The 24,977-nt window shown below is 43.1% G+C and overlaps 1 protein-coding gene across 1 annotated transcript; it reads left to right on the top strand.

The window, feature by feature from the left end:
• On the top strand, window positions 1-24,179 carry MORN3 (MORN repeat containing 3). Its single transcript, XM_075273864.1, has 6 exons — window positions 1-87; window positions 1,111-1,261; window positions 10,460-10,617; window positions 13,279-13,438; window positions 16,320-16,504; window positions 24,020-24,179. Exons 2-6 carry the CDS (start codon window positions 1,117-1,119, stop codon window positions 24,101-24,103), a joined length of 732 nt encoding a protein of 243 aa, XP_075129965.1. The 5' UTR covers window positions 1-87; window positions 1,111-1,116; the 3' UTR covers window positions 24,104-24,179.
• The last annotated feature ends 798 nt before the right edge of the window (window positions 24,180-24,977 follow it).

Raw genomic sequence — 24,977 nt, 5'->3', positions numbered from 1 at the left:
TTTTAGTCTTGTGTTGCTGCTGTTTGCTTACCAGACACTTCAGATTGGGGTCTCCTAAACTAAAAAATTGTCATCTTCTCACAAGAGGTTTGTATGTTTCTGCTGTCTGTATAGTATTGATGTATGGAGTTTAATAAATAATGTTCTTGTTTGTGGAGTAATGTTTAGCACAGGCTCAATGATCTGTAATGCATTATAGAAAACAGCATATACAACATTAGTAAAGTCTAAAAGTAGAGAAAACGTTATCATGGAAATGTAGTAAAACAAAGCACTTTTTGGCAGAGTGACTTTTATTTCAGTTGTTTTTCCAACTACTTAGAGCAGTATTTAGATGTTGTCATTAAGTTTTCTTCTTTGTATCTATATTTTTATTTTTTGGGCATATTAGTAACTAATATTGATTCCTATATAAACTCTTTTGTTCGGTAATTCTGAAAAAGTGCAAACTGTATTGATTTCTCTGTTTATGTTTCCATCCTGATATTAGACAAGTTTGAAAGAAGTTTTTGCTACAAAAATACTTGACGCTACCAAGGTTTATGCATCCAGGTTGACCATCCTCAGTACATTACAAATAGGCCCATATTTAGTAAAGTTGTCCCTGTTTACTCGCTTACATTTTCAGCTGGGTTTTTATTCGTTTAGGCCAAGGCTCTAGTGTAAATGTAGCGATTTTGCCACGGCGGAACCGCCACAGCAAAAAACGCAATGTTTTACAGTCCCTACAAAATAGACCCCTTTTTCCCGCGCTGATCATAACGGGTTTTAGGCTCCGTTCACACGGATGGCGGATATTGGTTCTGATTCTGACGTGGGAAGCTGCATCAGAATATGGCCAAAATCCACCTGCTGCGACGACAGTTGCGGCACTCCAGTATGGCGTAGGCCCAATGAATGGGCCTAGTGCGGAGCGTGCTGAATCAGCTGCGGAATCCGCCTGAAGAAAGGGCAGCTCGTTCCTGTTTTCCGCTAGCGGTCTAGATAGACGACCATTGTGAGGGGGCGGATTATGACGTGGATTCCGCTCCTTACAATCATATTTTAATAAAAGTACAAATAATATATCTACAGATCTATTACAGGGATGATGTGTGATTTTGATTTCAGGTGCTGATGCCTTTGATAAAATACCCCAGGAACTTTGAGCCACCATGGAGAGATTGGGACAGAAAAGCACAGAAGTCTGGCCTGAGGAATACAGTTTACAGTGTAAATGGAGATCAATACACTGGAGAGTGGCTAAATAATCAAAAACATGGTGAGTCCACAAATCTGTGCCTGCCAGCTCCCATATAAATAATAGTGCCCCCCTTATTAGTAATAGCTCCCTTATAAATAATAGTGCCCCCTTATAAACAGAGCCCTGTATCTGTAGTAGTCCCAGCGCTGCACCTCCCATGAGGCGACCTGAAGCGACCGCTTCAGGCGGCGCTATGCCAGGGCCCCGGGGAGGGCGGCATTTTTGCTGACCTAAGCCAGTCCAGGACAAGGTGTCCCGGACTGGCTTAGGGTCACCGTCACTAGGTGGTGGATTGGGGAGGCCGTTAGAGCAGCGCTGCTCCAGCGGCCGCCCCTCACGCTCAGGCAGAGAGCAGGTCCTCTCCCTGCCTGCTCTCTGCCTGCTAAAGACGCTCGCTCCGCTCAGCCCCGACCCCTCCATGCAGCTCCGCCCCCTCTGGGCTGCCACGCCCCCTTCCATGTGGCTCCGACCCCTCCTCCGGGGGGGGGGGGCTTTCTGATGTCTGCCTCAGGCGGCAGAAACCCATGGTTCACCCCTGAGTAGTCCCCACTTTAAATAATAGCCTTCCTTATCTGTAATAGTTCCTTGTTATCAGTAACAGTGACCCCTTACAAATGATGAAGAATGACCGGTGGATGCGAAGAAACTGCGCTACTCTCTTGAGATAACCAACACACGTACTTTATTCCGCTTTTCTTAAAAACACACGACTTTAAGAAAAGCGGAATAAAGTACGTGTGTTGGTTATCTCAAGAGAGTAGCGCAGTTTCTTCGCATCCACCGGTCATTCTTCTGCATTTATCGTTCCCCAAGGGGTATTTGGATGTTATTACTGCTGCTTGAAATCTCCCTTGCAATTTGTACACGATCCATTTGAGTGTAATTTGTGCATTTTCCTGTGTTGCTCGGTATTATTTCTTTGTTATTCCCTTACAAATGATAGTACTTTGGCTGCCCTTAATGGATCTATATCCAAAGAGGATCTGGACTCTGCCAATGATGCTTTTAAGAATGGGAATTCACTCCACCTCCTCCTGATGTTTAATCAGGTCCTGCAGGGTGGCAAATTCTCTCAGGACATGCTTAGTGCATCCATTACAGTTATTCCCAAATCCAGAAGAGATGCTACTACCCTTGCCAACTATAGGCCCATTTCCCTTTTAACCTTAGATATAAAGTTATTTTCCTCCATCTTCGCCACTCGTCTAAACAGCCTCTTTCCAGCCCTTATACACTCCGGCCAGGCCTCCGATAATGTTGAAAAGCTCTGCAATATTGTCCATTGGGCCAACTCCAATCTTAAATCTCATTGCTAGCCCTGGACATTGAGAAAGCCTTTGAAAGTCTGTCCCAGACCTATCTTTCCCATGTCCTACGGTTCATGGGCATAAATAGCCATTTCCAGAGACCTCTTTGCGCCGTTGATTGCAATCCTATTGTATACTTGAAACTTCCAATGGATTCCCCGACAGCTATCTATATCCATCGCGGCACATGGCAGGGCTGCCCCTTATCCCACACTTTGTTTGTTCTTGCCATTCGGCCACTAGCCATTACCATTCACTCTCATCCACATATTAAGGGTGTGAAGACTGAAGATTGTGAATATAAGGGCTAGTTCACACGTGGGGGGGTATGGCGTATTCTGGTCCTGATTCCGACGGTCAATGAATGGAGGGAGCCCCGGAGGGTGCTGCCACAAAGCGGATGCCGGGGCTGAATCAGCCGCGGAATCCGCCTGAAGAAAGGGCAGCTCGCTTCTTTTTTTCCGTGAGCGGTAACATGCCAGTCTACCTAGACTTCCATTGTGAGGAGGCGGATTCTGACGTGGATTCAGCACCAAAATCCGCCCCCCTCTTGTCCCGTGTGAAGGAGCCCTAAATTTAGTCTTTTTGTGGATGACATGTTGCTGACTATCACAAACCCTTTGATGTCGCTCCCGAATCTGATCTCTATTATTAGTTTCCCCTAATAATATATATATATATATATATATATATATATATATATATATATATACACTCACCGGCCACTTTATTAGGTACACCATGCTAGTAACGGGTTGGACCCCCTTTTGCCTTCAGAACTGCCTCAATTCTTCGTGGCATAGATTCAACAAGGTGCTGGAAGCATTCCTCAGAGATTTTGGTCCATATTGACATGATGGCATCACACAGTTGCCGCAGATTTGTCGGCTGCACATCCATGATGCGAATCTCCCGTTCCACCACATCCCAAAGATGCTCTATTGGATTGAGATCTGGTGACTGTGGAGGCCATTGGAGTACAGTGAACTCATTGTCATGTTCAAGAAACCAGTCTGAGATGATTCCAGCTTTATGACATGGTGCATTATCCTGCTGAAAGTAGCCATCAGATGTTGGGTACATTGTGGTCATAAAGGGATGGACATGGTCAGCAACAATACTCAGGTAGGCTTTGGCGTTGCAACGATGCTCAATTGGTACCAAAGGGCCCAAAGAGTGCCAAGAAAATATTCCCCACACCATGACACCACCACCACCAGCCTGAATCGTTGATACAAGGCAGGATGGATCCATGCTTTCATGTTGTTGACGCCAAATTCTGACCCTACCATCCGAATGTCGCAGCAGAAATCGAGACTCATCAGACCAGGCAACGTTTTTCCAATCTTCAATTGTCCAATTTCGATGAGCTTGTGCAAATTGTAGCCTCAGTTTCCTGTTCTTAGCTGAAAGGAGTGGCACCCGGTGTGGTCTTCTGCTGCTGTAGCCCATCTGCCTCAAAGTTCGACGTACTGTGCGTTCAGAGATGCTCTTCTGGCTACCTTGGTTGTAACGGGTGGCTATTTGAGTCACTGTTGCCTTTCTATCAGCTCGAACCAGTCTGGCCATTCTCCTCTGACCTCTGGCATCAACAACGCATTTCCGCCCACAGAACTGCCGCTCACTGGATGTTTTTTCTTTTTCGGACCATTCTCTGTAAACCCTAGAGATGGTTGTGCGTGAAAATCCCAGTAGATCAGCAGTTTCTGAAATACTCAGACCAGCCCTTCTGGCACCAACAACCATGCCACGTTCAAAGGCACTCAAATCACCTTTCTTCCCCATACTGATGCTCGGTTTGAACTGCAGGAGATTGTCTTGACCATGTCTACATGCCTAAATGCACTGAGTTGCCGCCATGTGATTGGCTGATTAGAAATTAAGTGTTAACGAGCAGTTGGACAGGTGTACCTAATAAAGTGGCCGGTGAGTGTATATATATATATATATATATATATACAGTGCCTACAAGTAGTATTCAACCCCCTGCAGATTTAGCAGGTTTACACATTCTGAATTAACTTGACATTGTGACATTTGGACTGTAGATCAGCCTGGAAGTGTGAAATGCTCTGCAGCAAAAAAGAATGTTATTTCTTTGTTTAATTTTTTTTTAAATTGTGAAAAGTTTATTCAGAGGGTCATTTATTATTCAACCCCTCAAACCACCAGAATTCTGTTTGGTTCCCCTAAAGTATCAAGAAGTAGTTCAGGCACAAAGAACAATGAGCTTCACATGTTTGGATTAATTATCTCTTTTTCCAGCCTTTTCTGACTATTTAAAGGGATTCTGCAGGAGCAGCGATGGGGGCGTCCCCATTGCAGCTCGAAAGCCGACCGCAGGGCCGCCTCTATGGTCTTCTGTATCCTCCCCTTGCTTCTTCAGCGTCTGTCGGACGCCTGCGCAGTACGCTCTGTTCGGCGAAGATTGCCGAACGTACTGCGCATGCGCGAAATTGCGGTGCCCGCACTATGGCTGGGACCGCAATTTCGCGCATGCGCAGTATGTTCGGCAATCTTCGCCGAACAGAGCGTACTGCGCAGGCGTCCGACAGACGCTGAAGAAGCAAGGGGAGGACACCGAAGACCATAGAGGTGGCGCTGCGGTCAGTTTTCGAGCTGCAATGGGGACGCCCCCATCGCTGCTCCTGCGATGGGGACGCCCCCATCGCTGTGAGAGAACTAATTAGCATACCGGTACAAACCGGTATTTTGAACGAACGGCGCGGCGGAGAGCACTTCCACAGGTAGGAGACGAATAGCCTTTTTAAAGGCTATTCCGACATGTTAACTAGAAAAAAATGTGTTTTAGTGGTAGAATCCCTTTAAGACCCTCCCCAAACTTGTGAACAGCACTCATACATGGTCAACATGGGAAAGACAAAGGAGCATTCCAAGGCCATCAGAGACAAGATCGTGGAGGGTCACAAGGCTGCCAAGGGGTACAAAACCCTTTCCAAGGAGTTGGGCCTACCTGTCTCCACTGTTGGGAGCATCATCCGGAAGTGCAAGGCTTATGGAACTACTGTTAGCCTTCCACGGCCTGGACAGCCTTTGAAAGTTTCCTCCCGTGCCGAGGCCAGGCTTGTCCGAAGAGTCAAGGCTAACCCAAGGACAACAAGGAAGGAGCTCCGGGAAGATCTCATGGCAGTGGGGACATTGGTTTCAGTCAATACCATAAGTAACGTACTCCACCGCAATGGTCTCCGTTCCAGACGAACCCGTAAGGTACCTTTACTTTCAAAGCGTCATGTCAAGGCTCGTCTACAGTTTGCTCATGATCACTTGGAGGACTCTGAGACAGACTGGTTCAAGGTTCTCTGGTGTGATGAGACCAAGATCGAGATCTTTGGTGCCAACCACACACGTGACGTTTGGAGACTGGATGGCACTGCATACGACCCCAAGAATACCATCCCTACAGTCAAGCATGGTGGTGGCAGCATCATGCTGTGGGGCTGCTTCTCAGCCAAGGGGCCTGGCCATCTGGTCTGCATCCATGGGAAGATGGATAGCACAGCCTACCTGGAGATTTTGGCCAAGAACCTCCGCTCCTCCATCAAGTATCTTAAGATGGGTCGTCATTTCATCTTCCAACAAGACAACGACCCAAAGCACACAGCCAAGAAAACCATGGCCTGGTTCAAGAGGGAAAAAATTAAGGTGTTGCAGTGGCCTAGTCAGTCTCCTGACCTTAACCCAATTGAAAACTTGTGGAAGGAGCTCAAGATTAAAGTCCACAGGAGACACCCAAAGAACCTAGATAACTTGGAGAAGATCTGCATGGAGGAGTGGGCCAAGATAACTCCAGAGACCTGTGCCGGCCTGATCAGGTCTTATAAAAGACAATTATTAGCTGTAATTGCAAACAAGGGTTATTCCACAAAATATTAAACCTAGGGGTTGAATAATAATTGACCCACACTTTTATGTTTAAAATTTATTAAAATTTAACTGAGCAACATAACTTTTTGGTTTGTAAGATTTATGCATCTGTTAATAAATCCTGCTCTTGTTTGAAGGCTCTAACTTATTTGCATCTTATCAAACCTGCTAAATCTGCAGGGGGTTGAATACTACTTGTAGGCACTATATATATATATACAGTGTGTATATATATATATATATATATATATATATATATATATATATATATATACACACAGTCATGGCCAAAAGTTTTGAGAATGACACAAATCTTATATTTTCACATGATCTGCTGACCTCTGGTTTTTATGTGTGTTTGTCAGATGTTTTTATCACATACAGAAATATAATTGCAATCATATTATGAGTAACAAAAGCTTATATTGGCAGTTAGAATTAGTTAATGCAGCAAGTTAATATTTGCAGTGTTGACCCTTCTTCTTCAGGACCTCTGCAATTCTCACTGGCATGCTCTCAATCAACTTCTGGACCAAATCCTGACTGATGATAGTCCATTCTTGCACAATCAATGCTTGCATTTTGTCAGAATTTGTAGGTTTTTGTTTGTCCACCCGTCTCTTGATGATTGACCACAAGTTCTCAATGCGATTAAGATCTGGGGAGTTTCCAGGCCATGGAACCAAAATCTCTATGTTTTGTTCCCTGAGTCATTTAGTTATCACCTTTGCTTTATGGCAAGGGGCTCCATCATGCTGGAAAAGGCATTGTTGATCGCCAAACTGCTCTTGGACGGTTGGGAGAAGTTGATCTTGGAGGACATTCTGGTACCATTCTTTATTCATGGCTGTGTTTTTAGGCAAGACTGTGAGAGAGCTGATTCCCTTGGCTGAGAAGCAACCCCACACATGAATGGTTTCAGGATGCTTTACAGTTGGCATGAGACAAGACTGGTGGTAGCGCTCACCTCGTCTTCTCCGAATAAGCTGTTTTCCAGATGTCCCAAACAATCGAAAAGGGGATTCATCAGAGGAAATGACTTTACCCCAGTCCTCAGCAGTCCACTCCCTGTACCTTTTGCAGAATATCAGTCTGTCCCTGATGTTTTTTCTGGAGAGAAGTGGCTTCTTTGCTGCCCTCCTTGAGACCAGGCCTTGCTCCAAGAGTCTCCGCCTCACATTGCATGCAGATGCACTCACACCTGCCTGCTGCCATTCCTGAGCAAGCTCTGCACTGCTGGTGGCCCGATCCCGCAACTGAAACACTTTTAAGAGACGGTCCTGGCGCTTGCTGGTCTTTCTTGGGCGCCCTGGAGCCTTTTTGCCAACAATGGAACCTCTCTCCTTGAAGTTCTTGATGATGCAATAGATTGTTGACTGAGGTGCAATCTTTCTAGCTGCGATACTCTTCCCGGTTAGGCCATTTTTGTGCACTGCAATGATGACTGCACGTGTTTCTTTAGAGATAACCATGGTTAACAGAAGAGAAACAATGATGCCAAGCACCAGCCTCCTTTTAAAGTGTCCAGTGATGTCATTCTTACTTAATCATGACAGATTGATCTCCAGCCCTGTCCTCATCAACACCCACACCTGTGTTAATGGAGCAATCACTGAAACGATGTTAGCTGGTCCTTTTAAGGCAGGGCTGCAATGATGTTAAAATGTGTTTTGGGGGATAAAGTTCATTTTCTAGGCAAATATTGACTTTGCAAGTAATTGCTGTTAAGCTGATCACTCTTTATAACATTCTGGAGTATATGCAAATTGGCATTAGAAAAACTGAAGCAGTAGACTTTCTCAAAACTTTTGGTCATGACTGTATATATAAATTTACCGTTATAATAGCTCCCTTGCCCCTGTATGTATATTATATTGCCTCCCCTATAAATATTTCTCCCTTAAAATAGCCCACTTTATAGATCCCCTTTTGAATTTTCAGATAACAATAAATCTTTTGCGCATCTTACTACGATCCCCCCCATGAGTGGAGCAGCTGAAGTCTCTCCAGTAGGACTGGCACAGGTGGCACAGTGCAGTGATGTCTTCATTCCGCCTGTGCCGTGATGTCCTGTGGTTTACTGTCAAATCTCTATGGCAGCGCAGGGACTTTTCAACTCCCTGCTACTTCCTAGACTTAAACAGATGCAGCAGTTAGGGGGTGTTCACACTACCATTAATGACAATCAGCAGTGTCCGTAGCTATTGTCCATTACAAGATTTTAGCAACAGACACTAGCAGAACCGTCAGAAATCCATTAAAAATTCCATTTGTTTGAATGGGATTTTATCTTATGTCTGTTTGTGTCTATTTACACCTAAGTCCATTTTTTTCCAGTGGACAAAATCCTACATGCTGGACTTTTCTGTTCATTAGAAAAAAACGGCCGGCAAGTGTCCATTATTTTTCTAACATTGAAGTCTATGGGCAACAGCAGTGGCGTAACTAGGAATGGCGGGGCCCCGTGGCGAACTTTTGACATGGGGCTCCCCCAACTGACACCGAAGACCTTGACCAACCCCCTCCTACACATTCCTGCATGCTCTATTATGCCCCATAGTGGCCGCTGCACACAGTATTATCCCCCATAGTGGCCCCAGCACACAGTATTATGTCCCTTAGTGGCCCCTACACACAGTATTATCCCCCATAGTGGCCCCTGCACACAGTATTATCCCCCATAGTGGCCCCTGCACACAGTATTATCCCCCATAGTGGCCCCTGCACACAGTATTATGTCCCTTAGTGGCCCCTACACACAGTATTATCCCCCATAGTGGCCCCTGCACACAGTATTATCCCCCATAGTGACCCCTGCACACAGTATTATCCCCCATAGTGGCCCCTGCACACAGTATTATCCCCCATAGTGGCCCCTGCACACAGTATTATCCCCCATAGTGTCCCCTGCACACAGTATTATGTCCCACTGTGGACACCCATAAACAATTATTATACACTGGGGTCTTTTCAGACCCCAGAGTATAATAATCGGAGACCCGGGGGAATAAAAACATAAAAAACTGCTGTTTCTTACCTGTCCCCCGGATCCTACGCTGTCGGCCTCTGCTGCCGTCCTTCTTCGATGACGTCGGACGTCACATGACCCGGGACGCAGGCCGGGTTCATGTGACGTCAGAGACATCAGACAACTAGGAAGGAGGCCTGGCCAGGATCGTGGAGAGGTAAGTAACAGTGTTTATTATGTTTCTCACCTCTCCCGGCCCGCCAATCATTAAACTTGGGGGTCCGAAAAGACCCCCCGAGTATAATGATAGCAGCGGTAGCAGCTGTCACCGGGCCCCTAATGGCGGTAGTTACGCCACTGGGCGACGGACAGTAAGTGATAGCCATTAGAGATGAGCGAGTACTGTTCGGATCAGCTGATCCGAACAGCATGCTCCATAGAAATGAATGGATGCACCTGGTACTTCCGCTTTGACGGCGGCCGGCCGCTTAACCCCCCACGTGCCGGCTACGTCCATTCATTTCTATGCGAGCGTGCTGTTCGGATCGGCTGATCTGAACAGTACTCGCTCATCTCTAATAGCCATCTGTTATGATAGCTGTCTGTTTTTTGTTTTTTTTTTCTAAAGGGACACTTTCATAACAGAATCCAATGGTAGTGTGAACCCTTCTTAAGTGGACCTTCCCAGATTCCCACCCCCAGCTTTCAGCTTGATGCTCCAGATCCTAGTGGCCCCTTTGCCCAGTCTGCTCCTCCCATCACTCACTGTCCCACGCAAAGCCCACAATTTACATTCCCTATTGGCGCGTTTTTGGAGTGTGGGATGAAACTAGAATACAGGGAGATAACCCCTACAAACACGGGGAGAACATACAGACTTCATGCAGACATTGTCCTAAGCTTGATCTGAACCCGGGACTCCAGCGTTGCAAGGCAACAATGCTAATATAGATGGTTGGAAGCCCAGAAAGTCTGCTGAGCATACAAATGTTTATTGCGTACAATAAATTCTTATTTGCACACATTCATATCTTTATTTGAATTGTTATCTTTCAGGCAAAGGCACGTATGTATGGAAAAGCACCAACTCCATCTATGAAGGAGAATGGAAATATGGAAAAAGAAGTGGTTTTGGGACATATAGTGTACAAGACCCCAACACTGGAGAATATGTAAAGGTTTTTTCTGGCTCCTGGAAGAACGACAAAAAACACGTATGTTGTATTTTTGGTTACACAAAGACATTGGGATCAAGACTTCCTATTCTGCCAAATCTATCAAAATGATATTTTACTGGTTAGAGTAGAGCTAGATATACCCGTATGTCCAGCTAAAGCAACATAAACTTGACAAATTATAAAATAACACCAGCTAAAGTTAAACATATCAACTGAGAACAATAACAGATTTTTTTTCCCATATTTTAGTTAAAACTGGGCAGTAGACTTCCGGTCAGGCTACGACCCTTGTTTGTAACAAGTCATTCACTTTACCACGTTCTGTCTGTGGAACATGGAACGTGTGTCGGCAGCATTTCCCAGACTGACTATAGCTGTGGGAATGGAGCTTACTGTAACATAGTGAGCTCCCCAATGGTGTTTGCAGGGTGTAACAAGTAACAATGGGGCACTACTCTATCATGACCACCTTAAAGGACCTTTTATCACCTCCAGCAATTTAAGTTTTTAGCTCCTTTTAATATGCACCACTTTACTGATTCCAGCAACTTTTTCTCTATCCCCCACTGTTCCAGAGAAACAAGTGCAGCCAGTTTTGTTGCCTGATGTGCTATTTAAGCTCTGTATTGTCAGAAGGGCAGTAATCGGCCATATACAGGGATTTTTACAAACAGTAAAGCATGAGCTGTTGTTTTTCTACACCAATGAAAGTAACTATCATTAACCAAAACATGTGACTTCAATAAAACATGTTAGGCTTAGTTCACACGTGAAAAAAGCCTAGCTGATTTTGTCACTGATTTTACAGCGTCACTTTTTTTGGACACTGTTTTTTGCATTGGACGCTGTTTTTGACACTATTTTGATGCTTTTTCAGTCGCTGTTTTTTGGAAGCTTTTTTTTTTGCATTACAAAAAAGTACATGATAAAAAAAACCAAAACAGCTGCAAAAATAAGCGACCAAAAACCGCTAGCGGTTTTTTCAGCGCCCCATAGACTCCTATTCATTTTTTCAGGCGTTAAACGCCTGAAGAAAGGTCATGTCGCTTCTTTTTCTGCTAGCAAAAAAAGCTAGCAATAAAAAAAGCTAGCAGAAAAAAAAAAGCTAGCAATTCACATAGGACTACATTTTATGGAGGCTGATTTGGCCGCGAAATCAGCTGTCAAAATCAGCGTCCATGTCCCCGTGTGAACTAGCCTAGGCCTTATTCCCAAGTCCAGAATAATCAGGGACTGCATGCAAACCCATATATTTTAATGGACACGTGAAAACGGTAATATGCTCCATTTCATTCAGTTTGTGGACTATGGAGCACAAAAATGGATCAGCCACGGACAATACACAATCTGAAAATAAACAGGATGGAGTCTGTGATTATCATAGGAATCATACATCTGCAACGTGTACATCTGCAACGCTCACAGGCGTTCACTTTTCAAACCCATTCACTTGAAAGGGTTTGAAAACTACTGTAACTGCTAGGTTTCCGTCCCCTGTCCAGTTTCTCGGGAAGACGGAAACCCAGCTGGCTAAAGCGCGTATGGGCGCAGATGTGAACCCGCCCTTAGGCTGCTTCCTCAATTTACTGATGAACTGCATGCAGTTTTTAATTGCAATTATAACGAGAATATTTCTACAATACCAGTAAAGATTTTCAATTTAATATCCATTAGCATACAGGTGAAATGCATGGTGTCACCAAAAAATAACCTATGTCATCAGGTTTTATGTGAAACTTTTTTTTGTGATTTTTTTTTCTTAAATGTTTTTCATATTATTTATGTTTGAAATCCTCAAAACCCTGCAGTTCTGACTTTGACCACTAAGTCAAATAATATGCTGACACTTCCAGTTTTCTGTAGGAGATTTCCTTGCAGCAGCCACGTCATGTATCAGCATACTGATGATCACAGCTATGGGCTCGTTCACATCTGCGCCCAGTGTCCGTTCATGCAGGTTTCCGTTTCCTGCACAAAACTGAGCAGGAGACGGAAACCTGCAGGACTCTTTCAAACCCATTCATTTGAATGTGTTTGAAAGATGTCCGGCCGTGAGCGCTGTCAGACCGGGTCCAGCCGTGTGCGCCGGTGAGCATTTTATGCTCTCCGCCGCAAAATCGTTTTTTTTTTTTTTTTTTACATCGGACACAAAGTCGGACATGCAGTACCCTGTGTCTGGTTTTAAAAAAAAAAAACTGTTTTGCAGTGGAGAGCATAAAACTCTCACTGGCGCACACGGCCGGACCCAGTCTGACAGCTTTCCGTCTTCTGCATGCAGAAGACGGAAAGCTCAGAATGGACTCCGGGCGCTATTGTGAACCTAGCGTCTCATGTACATAAGACACACCAGTTACAGCTTATCTACTGTACTCTTTGCACATGTCATAGAGCATGCTCAGAAAAAACACTCTCATAGAAGTCAATAGGGTCTGCTCCAGACCACTGTGTCAATGGTCTATGGCCCAGCTCAAGGAAACAGAAAGTGATATTTTAGGCTTAGTGGCAAGAGTTAGAATTGCAAGATTTTTAAGATTTTTTTTAGATATAGATAATAAATGGAAAATTAAAAACAACATCACCAAAATGTTTTAACATAATATTTTTAAAATAAAAATATGATTTAAACAATGGCTAATTTTCTGATAACACTTTCCCTTTAAGGTACATATACTAATATTTATTGGTTCATTTTGACAGGGTTATGGGACTTATTTCTACACAGATAAAGAGTATTATGAAGGCGACTGGGAAGCGGGACAAAGAAGTGGTTGGGGCAGAATGTACTTCGCTAATGGAAATATTTATGAAGGAGAATGGCGTGAAGATAAATACTGCGGCCAAGGAATGTTACGGTTAGGTGCGTCCTTTTATTATTATACAAGCATGATCTACTAATGTAATATATGTTCATTTCCACCTCTATCATTTACCAAGATCAATGAAGTTAAGGTCCTATTAGAAAGGATGATTTTACACAGGATTATTAGGAAGGAACACTCATACAAGCGCCCATTCCCGATAATCACCCTGTCTACTAATGTCACCGATCACCTAATGATTGAGTGTTTGCTTGTTCATCGGATGATCTCTTGTTTGCAGCAGGATATAGAAATCATTGTTTGTTAGGAGCATATTACCCTGTATAATAAGGTTGTGCTTCCTAGTATTCAGCCTGCATGTCCTCAGCCTGTGTAATGAGCACTTTCTGAAAAATCATTTTTGTTTAATACCACTTTTTATTTGATTTGAGCAGAGGGTTGGGGTTCTTAAAAGGGTTTTTGGATTTAAGGTTTATTTTTTTTAAAGTGGCAAGTTCATTTTACAATAAAAAGTATTGGGATTCACATACCAGTTCCTGTATCTCTGCCATTCTGCTATTCCATACTATTCAGTATAATATATATATATATATATATATATATATATATATATATATCATTATACATGATACTGAATACTACTATATGGCATCTACCGCTGGCCTCTGACATGTTTACATCACAAATTTTTCCCTGTATATACATCAGAGAGCATTAATGTGATGTGAACGGAAACCGCTTGTTGTTTACATTTATAATAAGAGGAAATGGTAATTCTTAGTAAGAGTTCATTCACACTTGTACCCAGAGGCGTAACTAGGAGTGGCGGGGCCCCGTGGTGAACTTTTGACATGCCCCCCCAACCGACCCCCTCTTATGCATTCCTGCGCGTTCTATTATGCCCCATAGTGGCCCCTTCACACAGCATTATCCCCCATAGTGGCCCCTGCACACAGTATTATCCCCAATAGTGGCCCCTGCAAACAGTATTATCCCCCATACTGTCCCTGTCACTGTTTCTTACCTGTCCCCCGGCTCCTACGCTGTCTTCTCTGCTGCCGTCCTTCTTCAATTACGTCGGATGTCAAATGACCTGGGACGCAAGCCGGGTTCATGTGACGTCAGAAAGGACGGATGGCAGGATTGTGGAGAGGTAAGTAACAGTGTTTTTTATGTTTCTTACCTCTCCCAGTCCGCCAATCATTATACTCGGGGGTCCGAAAAGACCCCCGAGTTTAATGATAGCAGCGGTAGCAGCTGTCACCGGGCCCCTAATGTCCCGGCCCTGTGGCAGCTGCCTCTGCTGCTATGGCGGTAGTTACGCCACTGCTTGTGCCCAGTGTATGCTTTCTGCCGGGTTTCTGTCCTCAGCACCGGCAAAACTGGACAGGGGACGGAAACCCGGCGGGCAGCTTTAAAACCCATTTACTTGAATGGATTTGTAAAGGTGTCCGCTTGTGTTCTCGCCTGTAGCCTGTCTGCGGGGAAACTGTTTTTTTTTTTTTTTAGACGGACACAAAGTCTTACATGCAGAACTTTGTGTATGGCTAAAAAAAACAAAAAACGGACAGGCCACAGGACACCGGTGGTCACCTTTACAAACCCATTCAAGTGAATGGGTTTTAAAGCTGACCACCGGGTTTCGTTCTCTGTCCAGTTTCGCCAGGGCTGAAGACAAGTGGAACGCACACACTGGACAAAAGGCGCAAGTGTGAACGAATAAATAAATTGGTTTGTCCTTGGATGAGCTTTTCATTTTGGTTTGTATGCATTATCTTATAATTCCTATATAACCCCAAACTATAGTGAAATGATTTATCTAAGTATACTGTAGCTCACTGTAGTACATGTAGTCCATGCTGCATTATGATCCCTTCCATCTGTAATTCATGCTAACACGTCATACATTCAGAAAGTAACAAGAGAAAAGAGACAGATGTAAGTAAAACGACAGGATCAGAATAGACAAGGTTTGTTGGTATTCTGTAACCATGGAGACACATAGAACTGCATAGGAGCTTTAGACACAAAGTGAAGGATTGTTATGTTTATTCTGAGTATGGGGGATCTGTTAGGGCAAAATAGAATAAATCCAGAGAATCTGAAGATGAGACAGATTTGTGGTGATGGTGTAGAAGTGTATAGCAGAGCTGTAGTCATGTAGCGATAAAGCAGAGCTATAACCAATTGCAGAGCAGATATCTACTCTTGCAGCAATGAAGCAGAGCTGAACCAGTTATACAGCAGAGATGTACTAGCTTGACATAGCAGGGCTGAGGTAGCAAGTAGGACAGCGGAGACAATATCTGCGAATCACAGACGCAGATAACAAACCACCTGTTTCTGCACAAAAAATATTCTCATATTCTCTTTTACGACAACCCACAATGTATTTGCTCTTGGTTTAAAAGAAAAAATACCAATTATAAGGTCATGGAGATAACCCATCTCATTTTTGTCACAAAATCCAGGTCTCTATTGTGGGGATGCTCCTGACAGTGCGGGACGTGCAGAATTGAGGAAAAAATTGCTAGAAATCTGAAGGGTTTTATTTGGGTAGAATACTAATGCCAAAGGGCTAGAGGTGGAAAGGGGGTGCGTTGGGGGTCAGTACTGCTCCCAGTGTTGCCGCTCTGTAGTGTTCGGCAGTTCTGCTGAGGTATTTTGGACTGTGCGGTTGTATCTGGCGCTGTTGGAGTGGCTTGTGGTGCTCGGATCTTCTGCCTGGTCGTTTCTGATGGACACTGGTATTTGGCACTGTCGGGGAGGTATTTTTTGTGGCCATGTGGCATTTGGTATTGTTTCGGGTATTGTGTGTGGTGTACAACTTATTGGCATTTGTTTAGCACTCCACCATAGTATTTCTTGCTGGTGAGGCCCTGGTGTCACAACATTATAATATCCTCTGTGTATTTACAGCAAATGAAAATCGCTATGAAGGGTCCTGGAAAGGGGGAAAGAAGCATGGCCCTGGAAAGTTTTATTACCTTGATAAAGGCCAAATGTATGAAGGAATTTGGGTAGAAGATATTCCAAAGTGTGGATCTATGGTGGATTTTGGCCGTGCAGAAGCCCCATATCCAACAAAATATCCTATTCCAGAGGTAAAAAGTGTTTATATTTATATTTAAAATGATCATTTCCCAATGAATGTGAAATATAGTGATGGAATTTTAGATCAATTAGTTTGGAGCAGGGTGAACCTCTGTTCTTCTGGCCACATCCTCAGATTATATCATTCCTAAATCAAATTTAAAGAGGTATTTCCATCTATGACTTTTAAGACATATTGACAGTATATCCCATAAATGTCTTATAGAGTACATCTGGGACCCTTATCTATTGGGGCAGCACTACAAAACAGAGGTGATAAGATGGACTTAGGCCTGGTTCACAGCCGCATTCGGTATTCTGTTCGGGTAGCCCGCTTGGGGACCCCCGAATGGAAACCTATATGCATAGAAAAGCAGTTAGTTTCTGTATGAAACATGGGGAGTGAAAAATCCTGCAAGCAGCACTTTTCCCTCCACATATTTCATGCGGGAACCAAACAGAAACCACATGGACCCCATTTTCCCATAACTCCCATAACCAACAATGTAGATAGCTTTTCACATCTAAGGCCCGATTCACTTCTGGGTTCATTATTCCGTTGGGGAAATCCGCTTGGGGCCTCCGAATGGAAACTTATACGCATAGAAAAGCAGTTACCTGGGAAAACACGTGGACCTTATAGACTTTAAAGGGGCTCTATCACTAGGAAAAGTCATTTTAACTAATCACACCTTTGCATAGCCCTTAGAAAGTCTATTTCACATCTACATTTTGTATGTAGATTGCCTCAGTGGTTTCTGAATAAGTCCGTTTATATTCATATGCTAATGAGACTAGTGCACTATAGATCATGCACACCTCTCTGCTGTTTTCTATGGGAGGCTGCTGCTGGGGCTGCTGGTGACTCAGCTTCCTGTTTGCTTCTCACACACAGAAGATAATGGGAGAGAGGAGGCTGCTGGGAACTTCCTGTACTGGCTGGAAGATCATTAGCATATGAATAAAAACGGACTTATTCAGAAACCACTGAGGCAATCTACATACAAAAGGTAAGTGTGGAATAGCCTTTCTAAAGCCTATGCAAGCATGTGATTAGTTAAAAATGACTTTTCCCAGTGATAGAGCCCCTTTAAAGTCTATAAGGTCCATGTGTTTTCCCAGGTAACTGCTTTTCTATGCGTATAAGTTTCCATTCAGAGGCCCCAAGCGGATTTCCCCAACGGAATAATGAACCCAGATGTGAATCGGGCCTTAGATGTGCAAAGCTATCTACATTGTTGGTTATGGGAGTTATGGGAAAAGCTAAGCATTTCTCTACTGTCATAAAATACAAATATGTGGCCAACTCATTTCCTCCTTCCTGGAGTGGAGTACAGAATCTGAAAGATCATGTTGATATGCTGTAATAATAGTGAAAAATAAATAATGCAGTGTAATACCAGTCATGGACTATGCATATTAGTTACTAATCTGGTTTCTTTAGGTTACTACAAATAGTACTTATACAGCCCCTGGCACCCTGTATTGCCAGCCAATCTATGCCCATTAATACTGCCGGCCATACATTGCACTCCTAATACTTTCCTGTGTCCGCTCCGTGTTATGTAACCCTCCTCTTCTCTGTGATAACCAAGATACATGTGAGCAGCCAACAGAGGGCACTCATATATGTCTTCAAAGACCTGTATCGTAAGGAAGAAAAAAAAAACCATACAACCACCATTTAATGACAGCTACATTTTTCCAAAGCAAAAACAGTGCTATCTTTGTCTTTTTGACACATTTATCTGTTCTGATGGTTATGAGATGTACAGAATGGCATGGATTCCAGCTGTAAAGGCACAAAAGTGAGAACTTTATTTTAAAAATATTATGAATACGGCAAACAATAAGCAGGATACATGTAAATACTGCATGTACTGTGAAAAATGTGTCTTAAATAATAATGATAATAATAATAAATTATAAAGTGCACAAACTCAAGTATAATCTACTAAAACATAGCTTAATAAAACAGTCAAGCTGGTTTTGGCCATTAAACTTAAAATAACAAAAATTACACTTTTAAAGAAAAAAATATTGCAGGATTTTGAGAAGTATCAACAAGTAGCATAGTACTTCTCCATTAAAAGAACAACAAGGCTGTTTCTATTACATGCCGGTGCTCAAACAACGCATACTCCTTACATAACTGCAATAAAACCAGTAATTGCATATTAATATGAATTATGGAAGAACACGGGTCAGGACTTGGGTCTTGTTTCAACCCAGTAACTGTGTAACCATGTAAGAGTTTTGTCAACAATACCATCTGCTTCCTCCCGTCTACTGCGCATCCTGTTTCCGCCACTACATACATATTTAGAAGGAATACCACCCATTTTGTATGGAACTAGTTACAGTACAGAAAATGTCATCAGTAGTAGTTAAAGGAAGTTTATATGAAATCTCCAGTCTAAAATTAAAACTGGTGCATCAAATCTGGATCTCTTCTAAGACCTCATTTATACTATTTTCATAAAAATGGAAGTCCACGAATGGAAACATCCTGAAAATAGTCATACTCAGGGCATTCTCCATTTGGGAAAAAGAAATCTAAAGACCAAAATTAAAAAAATAAATAAATAAAAAATAAATAAACATGCCATGATCACACAATTGGTCCCTAACTTTCTGACGCTAGGACCCACAACAATTAAAACAACTATAGTTGTATTCAAAACCAGAGAATACCAACCAAAGAGAAGTATATGGCATAACAATGACACAATCTGGCATCCTTCCTGCTTTCTAGCTGTATTTTCCGGTCTATTCTTCTGTGCTATGTTAGGACAGATATAGATATTTACACAGTAACATAGGTATTACATTGCACTCCCACTTTACTCCATGGTCACCATAGTTATGGTGAGTGAGGCCATTTTGTAATCAGCGATTCATTGTTTTTTTGCCAGGAGGAATGTGGGACAAGTCTGGATTGGTGCCAGAAGGTGCGACCCTTCTCATTGGTTAAAGGGGTATTCCCACCTCACATACTCATCAGTCTTTACTGCTGTAAAATCTTCTTTCTTCCTGGTTTCTTGCATAATTTGGTGGGTGGGGTTTCACATGCAACCTGCCGTTTAGCTCCGCCCACCCATATTGGACTATGAAGTACAGGCAGCAGCAACTCCATTCTGTGTTCCATACAGAGACTGCCTGTCTCTGCCATAATGAACACAATTGAATTAGCTAGCCTGATAACTGGGAGAACAGAAGAAATGAAAGCAGCTCCTCTCCCCTAGCTGATAGCAGGAACCTAGGTCATGTGGTGTAGACACAGGAATAGCTAGATACACAGGCTCGCTCCCTGCACTTAGCCCCTCCTCCCTCCCCCCTGAGAGCAGTAGATACATCACTTGACTAATGAGCAGCTAAGTCAGGGCTGTGGCCACAAAGAATTGAATAAAAGTAAGATAGTGGACAAACAAAGCAGTTTTGCTTAAGCAGTGTATTTAGGAAAAGTCTTACATCCACATTAACAAGCAGTATAGATAGGATCCTTGTGATGGGACAACCCCTTTAAGGCAGCTGGGAGGGCACAACCTGAGCTCATTGGTTAAAGTCTGGGGGTCTGAACTATTGTGAATTTCTGTGTTCCTAATATAGCAGACTGCAACCCCTGGAGGTTATTACACCATTGATGAGGTTGTAACCCACATTTTGGGTAACAATAGTCTAGGGCAGGGGTAGGGAATAGAGATGAGTGAACACTGTTCGGATCAGCCGTTCCAAACAGCACGCTCCCATAGAAATGAATGGAAGCACCTGGCACGTACACTTTGCCGGCGGCCGGTCGCCGTGCCAAGTGCTTCCATTCATTTCTATGGGAGCGTGCTGTTCGGAACGGCTGATCCGAACAGTGTTCACTCATCTCTAGTAGGGAACCTTTGGCTTTCCAGCTGCTGTGAAACTACAACTCCTAACACGCTTCATTCACTTCCATGGGAGTTCCAAGAACAGCAGAGCAAGTATGCATGCTGGGAGTTGTAGTTTTGCAACAGCTGGAGAGCCGAAGGTTCCCTACCCCTGGTCTAGGGTAAAGTGGTACTGCTATACTTTTTGGTTCTATAACTATATCTAAGTTATGTAAACCTCATTTCCATAGTGTGCTTTTCTCCTAGTTTACTGCATGTAAAAAATATATATGTATATATTCATTTTTCCAGTGCCCATAGCCAAATCATTACTAGTTTTTAGGTTAAAAATATAGAATTATTTACAATTTAGCTAATTTGTTCTCATATGTAACTTACAGAAAAAAAATATTAGTAAGTAAAAGGTAGCTATATACCATATATAGCTGTTGGCAGGAGCTTGTTCTGCCTTCAGCTAATAGTCCCATGTATGTATTCTCAGTGTGGAGAGGTCCTTGCCAAGTAATTCTATTCTCATGGTAGATAAACTGCTGCCAAACAACTGGGCGTGTTGAAATCCAACATTAAGGAGGGGGCCCTACATAGCGTAAACGCCACAATTTGGCAACAGTGTTTTACAGTCCTGGCAAAATTAATGGCATTCTGGCTAATCAAATCAAATCAAATCAAAAAATGCTTTATTGGCACGTCCGAATAGGTATTTGGCATTGCCAAAGCTAGTAAAGTGGGTGGGTGGGGGGGGGGAGTTGGGTTGGGTGGGTGGTGGGTGGGTGGTGGGTATGGGGGGGGGGGGTTCGGTTATAACAGTCCATGGAGTCTCATCTTCCTCTTCGTTGGTGACTGCTATATGGGGAGGTGGGGGTGGGGGTGGGTGGGGCGGGTGTATTGGGATAAATATAACAGTCCATGGAGTCTCATCTTCTTCTGGTTTGGTGACAGCTGGACACGTATTGGGCAGCGATCTCCACAGTGGCCTCTTCTTCTCCCAGTAGGATGTAGAGTTTCCTCTTCTCGTCTGCAGATATGAAGTCTGGGATGTGGGCAGAGAGTCTTTGGTAGTAGACGGCCCTCATAGCTGAGTATTTGGTGCAGTGTAGCAGGAAGTGGGTCTCGTCTTCTAGGACCCCCTGGTCACAGTGCTGGCACAGTCTCTTCTCCCGTGGCTTGTACGTCTGTCTGTATCGCCCCGTCTCTATCTCTAGGTTGTGGGCGCTCAGTCTGTATCGGCTCAGGGTCTGTCTGTGCTTGGGGTGGCTATCCACACATTGCAGAAAATAATCTGCAGCGGAAATGCTGCAATTTGAAAAATTTTTTCCAAATCGCAGTATGTCAACTATACCTACAGAAACGCCTCCATGTAGCGCTGTGGGGGAAAAAAAACGTTACCTGAGGCATTAGCCTAAAAGAGTTATCCAGTATTTCAATATTGATGGTTTATCCTTAGGGTTAGTTCACACGTGAATACTTTGTGGCGTATTTTGGTCCGGAAAAAAAAACGCTCAAGAAAGGTCATGTCCCTTCTTTTTTCCGCTAGCGGTCTCCATAGACCACCATTGGGAGGGGGCGGATTATCACGTGGATTCCGCGCCATAATCTGTCCCCTCTGTGCCCGTGTGAATGAGCCCTTAGGACTCCACAGATCGGCTGCTATGGGACATGAATATTAGTATAATTTGAAAGTTGTGATTCTAGGATTTTAATAGGATATACCTGGAATTAAGCGCCAGTCCAGGCATGTGTTTAATGGTAAAACATCCTAGGCAGTGAAAAGGTTAAGAATCTGAGACACACTGATCATAGCACCCCAATTACATCTATATGCTCAGGGAAGCATGTCTTCACCAAGTTAGAGGATACTGCCGCTCTTCTTGACTCTTGCAGTGGTGAACTTGGTGGCTTGTCATTCTCCAACCCTGTACAAGCAGTAATGTAAGTAGTAGGACATATGACTTACAAGTACTGAAACAAAAATCTTCTCTGCAACTAGCCGGAGGGTCAGGGACTTCATGGTCTTGTGAGATTTACAGATACGCAGTGAGAAAAAGTAGAGCAATTTCTACTGCAGAATGACATAAGTAAAGGTCAAGCACATTCTTCTGTCATTTTCTCCCAACTTTAAAAAATAGAAATAAGGTTCAGTTTAACGCACATTCTCATATCAGTTCTATGTACTTACTGTATTATAGATACTTCTAGGAGAGTGACTCAGCAACACTAAATCAGTCCATATAAACTGTAAATCTAGCTATATAGAAGATGGTATGATGCAAATGCGGTTTTTCCTCTTTCTGCTTTTATTATAGCGTCAATATAGCCATGGGCAGAATAGATGAGAGGGAGGGTGTCAGTATCACACTGGCCAAAAAAAATAAAAAATATATATTTGGGTTTCTGGGGTGTAAACTGGTTTTTCATACTGATGACCTATCCACAGAATAGGTTTTTAGGGTGTGATCTATGGGGTCCGACAACTGTACTCTGCACAGATTGTTGCTGCAGCGTCCGGGTGCTGGCAGCTGCTAGTGGATGGGCAGCGCACAGCAGCCTTGTCCATTGCATAAGCTGTGCTTCAGGGGAATTGTAGTCTCTCCTATTACTAGAATAGGAGTGGTGCTGTACACCATGCCCGTCCACTAGCAACTGCCAGAACAGCTCATCTGTGCAGGGGTACCTAATTCTCTTTTGGTAAAATTCTCAGTAAAATTCCCAAGCAATCTCTTTGTCTTGCACTGTTTGTGATTTCTATCCCAATAAAATAATGGATTTCAGAAGTTATAATATTGAAGGACTTCCAGAAATAAAAAGGGTTTCTATACACATTAGATATAATTAAAGGGGCTCTATCACTAGGAAAAGTCATTTTTAACTAATCACACCTTTGCATAGCCTTTAGAAAGTCTATTCCAAACTTACCTATAGTATGTAGATTGCCTCAGTGGTTTCTGAATAAGTCCGTTTTTATTCATATGCTAATTAGACTGGTGCACTATACATCGTGCACACCTCTCCTATTGTTTTCTATGGGAGACTGCTGATGATGATGATTCAGCTTCCTGTTTGCTTCACACACACAGAAAATAATAGAAGAAAGCAGGCTGCTGGGAACTTCCTGTACTGGCTGGAGGCTCATTAGCATATGAATAAAAACGGACTTATTCAGACACCACTGAGGCAATCTACATACTAAAGGTAAGTGTGGAATAGACTTTCTAAAGGCTATGCAAGCATGTGTTTAGATAAAAATGACTTTTCCCAGTGATAGAGCCCCTTTAAGGCAGGGGTGGCCAACTAATGTGTATAATGGTATCCTAAGTCTACCCCGAATGCAGCTGTAGTGGGGAAAGAGGGATCTAGAGTGTTGGCTTCTAGCAAGCCCTATATTTTGTTCTATGGAAGAGAAGTTTTTTTGGCAGCGACTTGTCCCCATCTATCTGAAGAACACATGCATACTAAGCTCTATGGAGGTGGGTAAGGAGGCAAGGTAGATAGCTGATAGCCAACACTCATTCAACGTGTATGATTTCATATGCCATCATAACTGGGCATGGCTATACTTTCTTAATGCCCAAGAACCATTTATAAAACGGTTCACGACAAACCTCAATTTGCACGCAACTCACCCCTACACTTATTTCTTTCCCCTCTCAGGTAAAAGTGGCAGATCCTGAAGGTGTCCTTGAAGCTGCTCGAACAACATTTCTTGAAACGGAAGAAGGACAGCAGCTTTACTAAAGTCATTGTTTGGGACATGCTCTTACACAATTACGTGCCATTTGTACATTATTAAAGTAAGCCAAACATTCACAGAGAAGGACTAGTAAAATATACTATTTAAAGTACTATTAAAATACTAAGGTCTACCAACTCATATACACATCAATGCTCCAGAATAAAACATAGATGGCCAGGTTTATACCAGGATTAAAAAGGTGCTCAGATGGCACCAATATCATCCAAGAGCTCATGTGACAAGTGGCACAACCAGAAAGACAATAATAGCTAAACAGTATACTGTACAAAACACAGTATCACCATCTATCATGAATACATCCCAATGTGTTTCCCCAAATTATACTATATGTATTGTACAATATATTGTATCTTTAGGGGGGGCACATATCAAAATAATGTGCCAAACAGCTAAAAAAAAAAAAAAAACAACCTACAAGTTTATACACACAGATTCCACCTAGCAATGAAAAATCTTCAAAATAAAAATCTTGCAGTTGGTGGTTTGGTCAGTCTTTGGACTCACGACTGAACTGACTGATAGTGGCCAAAGAGGGCAGAAGGAGCATCCAAGACACGGTAAATGTCTCAGTAAGATATACAGATGAATATCTTCAGTTTCACATTTTATGTTGGCGCTGTGGCAGAGGGCATGGTTATTAAGTTATATTTTATTAGTCCTTCTCTGGGAATAACATACTGTGTAAAGGTGCTGATACTATTATAGTTTAGCAGGGAATTTCATTACTTCAAGCAAAGTATCATATTTAGGCCAAAAGTTACTTCCAGATCTGCCTTCAAAGAGAAGCCTTGGCACTTCATAAGAGGCAGCTGAGGTTCTGCATTTCCATAGGAAAAAGTCATATGAATATGTACA

The sequence above is a fragment of the Leptodactylus fuscus genome, chromosome 1, assembly GCF_031893055.1.
Source record: "Leptodactylus fuscus isolate aLepFus1 chromosome 1, aLepFus1.hap2, whole genome shotgun sequence".
Classification (NCBI taxonomy): domain Eukaryota; kingdom Metazoa; phylum Chordata; class Amphibia; order Anura; family Leptodactylidae; genus Leptodactylus; species Leptodactylus fuscus.
The sequence above is the reverse complement of the archived record's forward strand: the minus strand, read 5'-3'. Positions and strand labels throughout refer to the sequence as shown.

What these genes read in the sequence shown, in the direction of transcription:
- MORN3 (XM_075273864.1), top strand. Translation starts at nt 1,117, where the DNA reads ATGCCTTTGATAAAATACCCCAGGAACTTTGAGCCACCATGGAGAGAT. An exon ending in CCAAGGAATGTTACGGTTAG is followed by an intron (nt 13,439 to 16,319) that starts GTGCGTCCTTTT and finishes GTGTATTTACAG; the next exon opens with CAAATGAAAATCGCTATGAA. An exon ending in CAAAATATCCTATTCCAGAG is followed by an intron (nt 16,505 to 24,019) that starts GTAAAAAGTGTT and finishes TTCCCCTCTCAG; the next exon opens with GTAAAAGTGGCAGATCCTGA.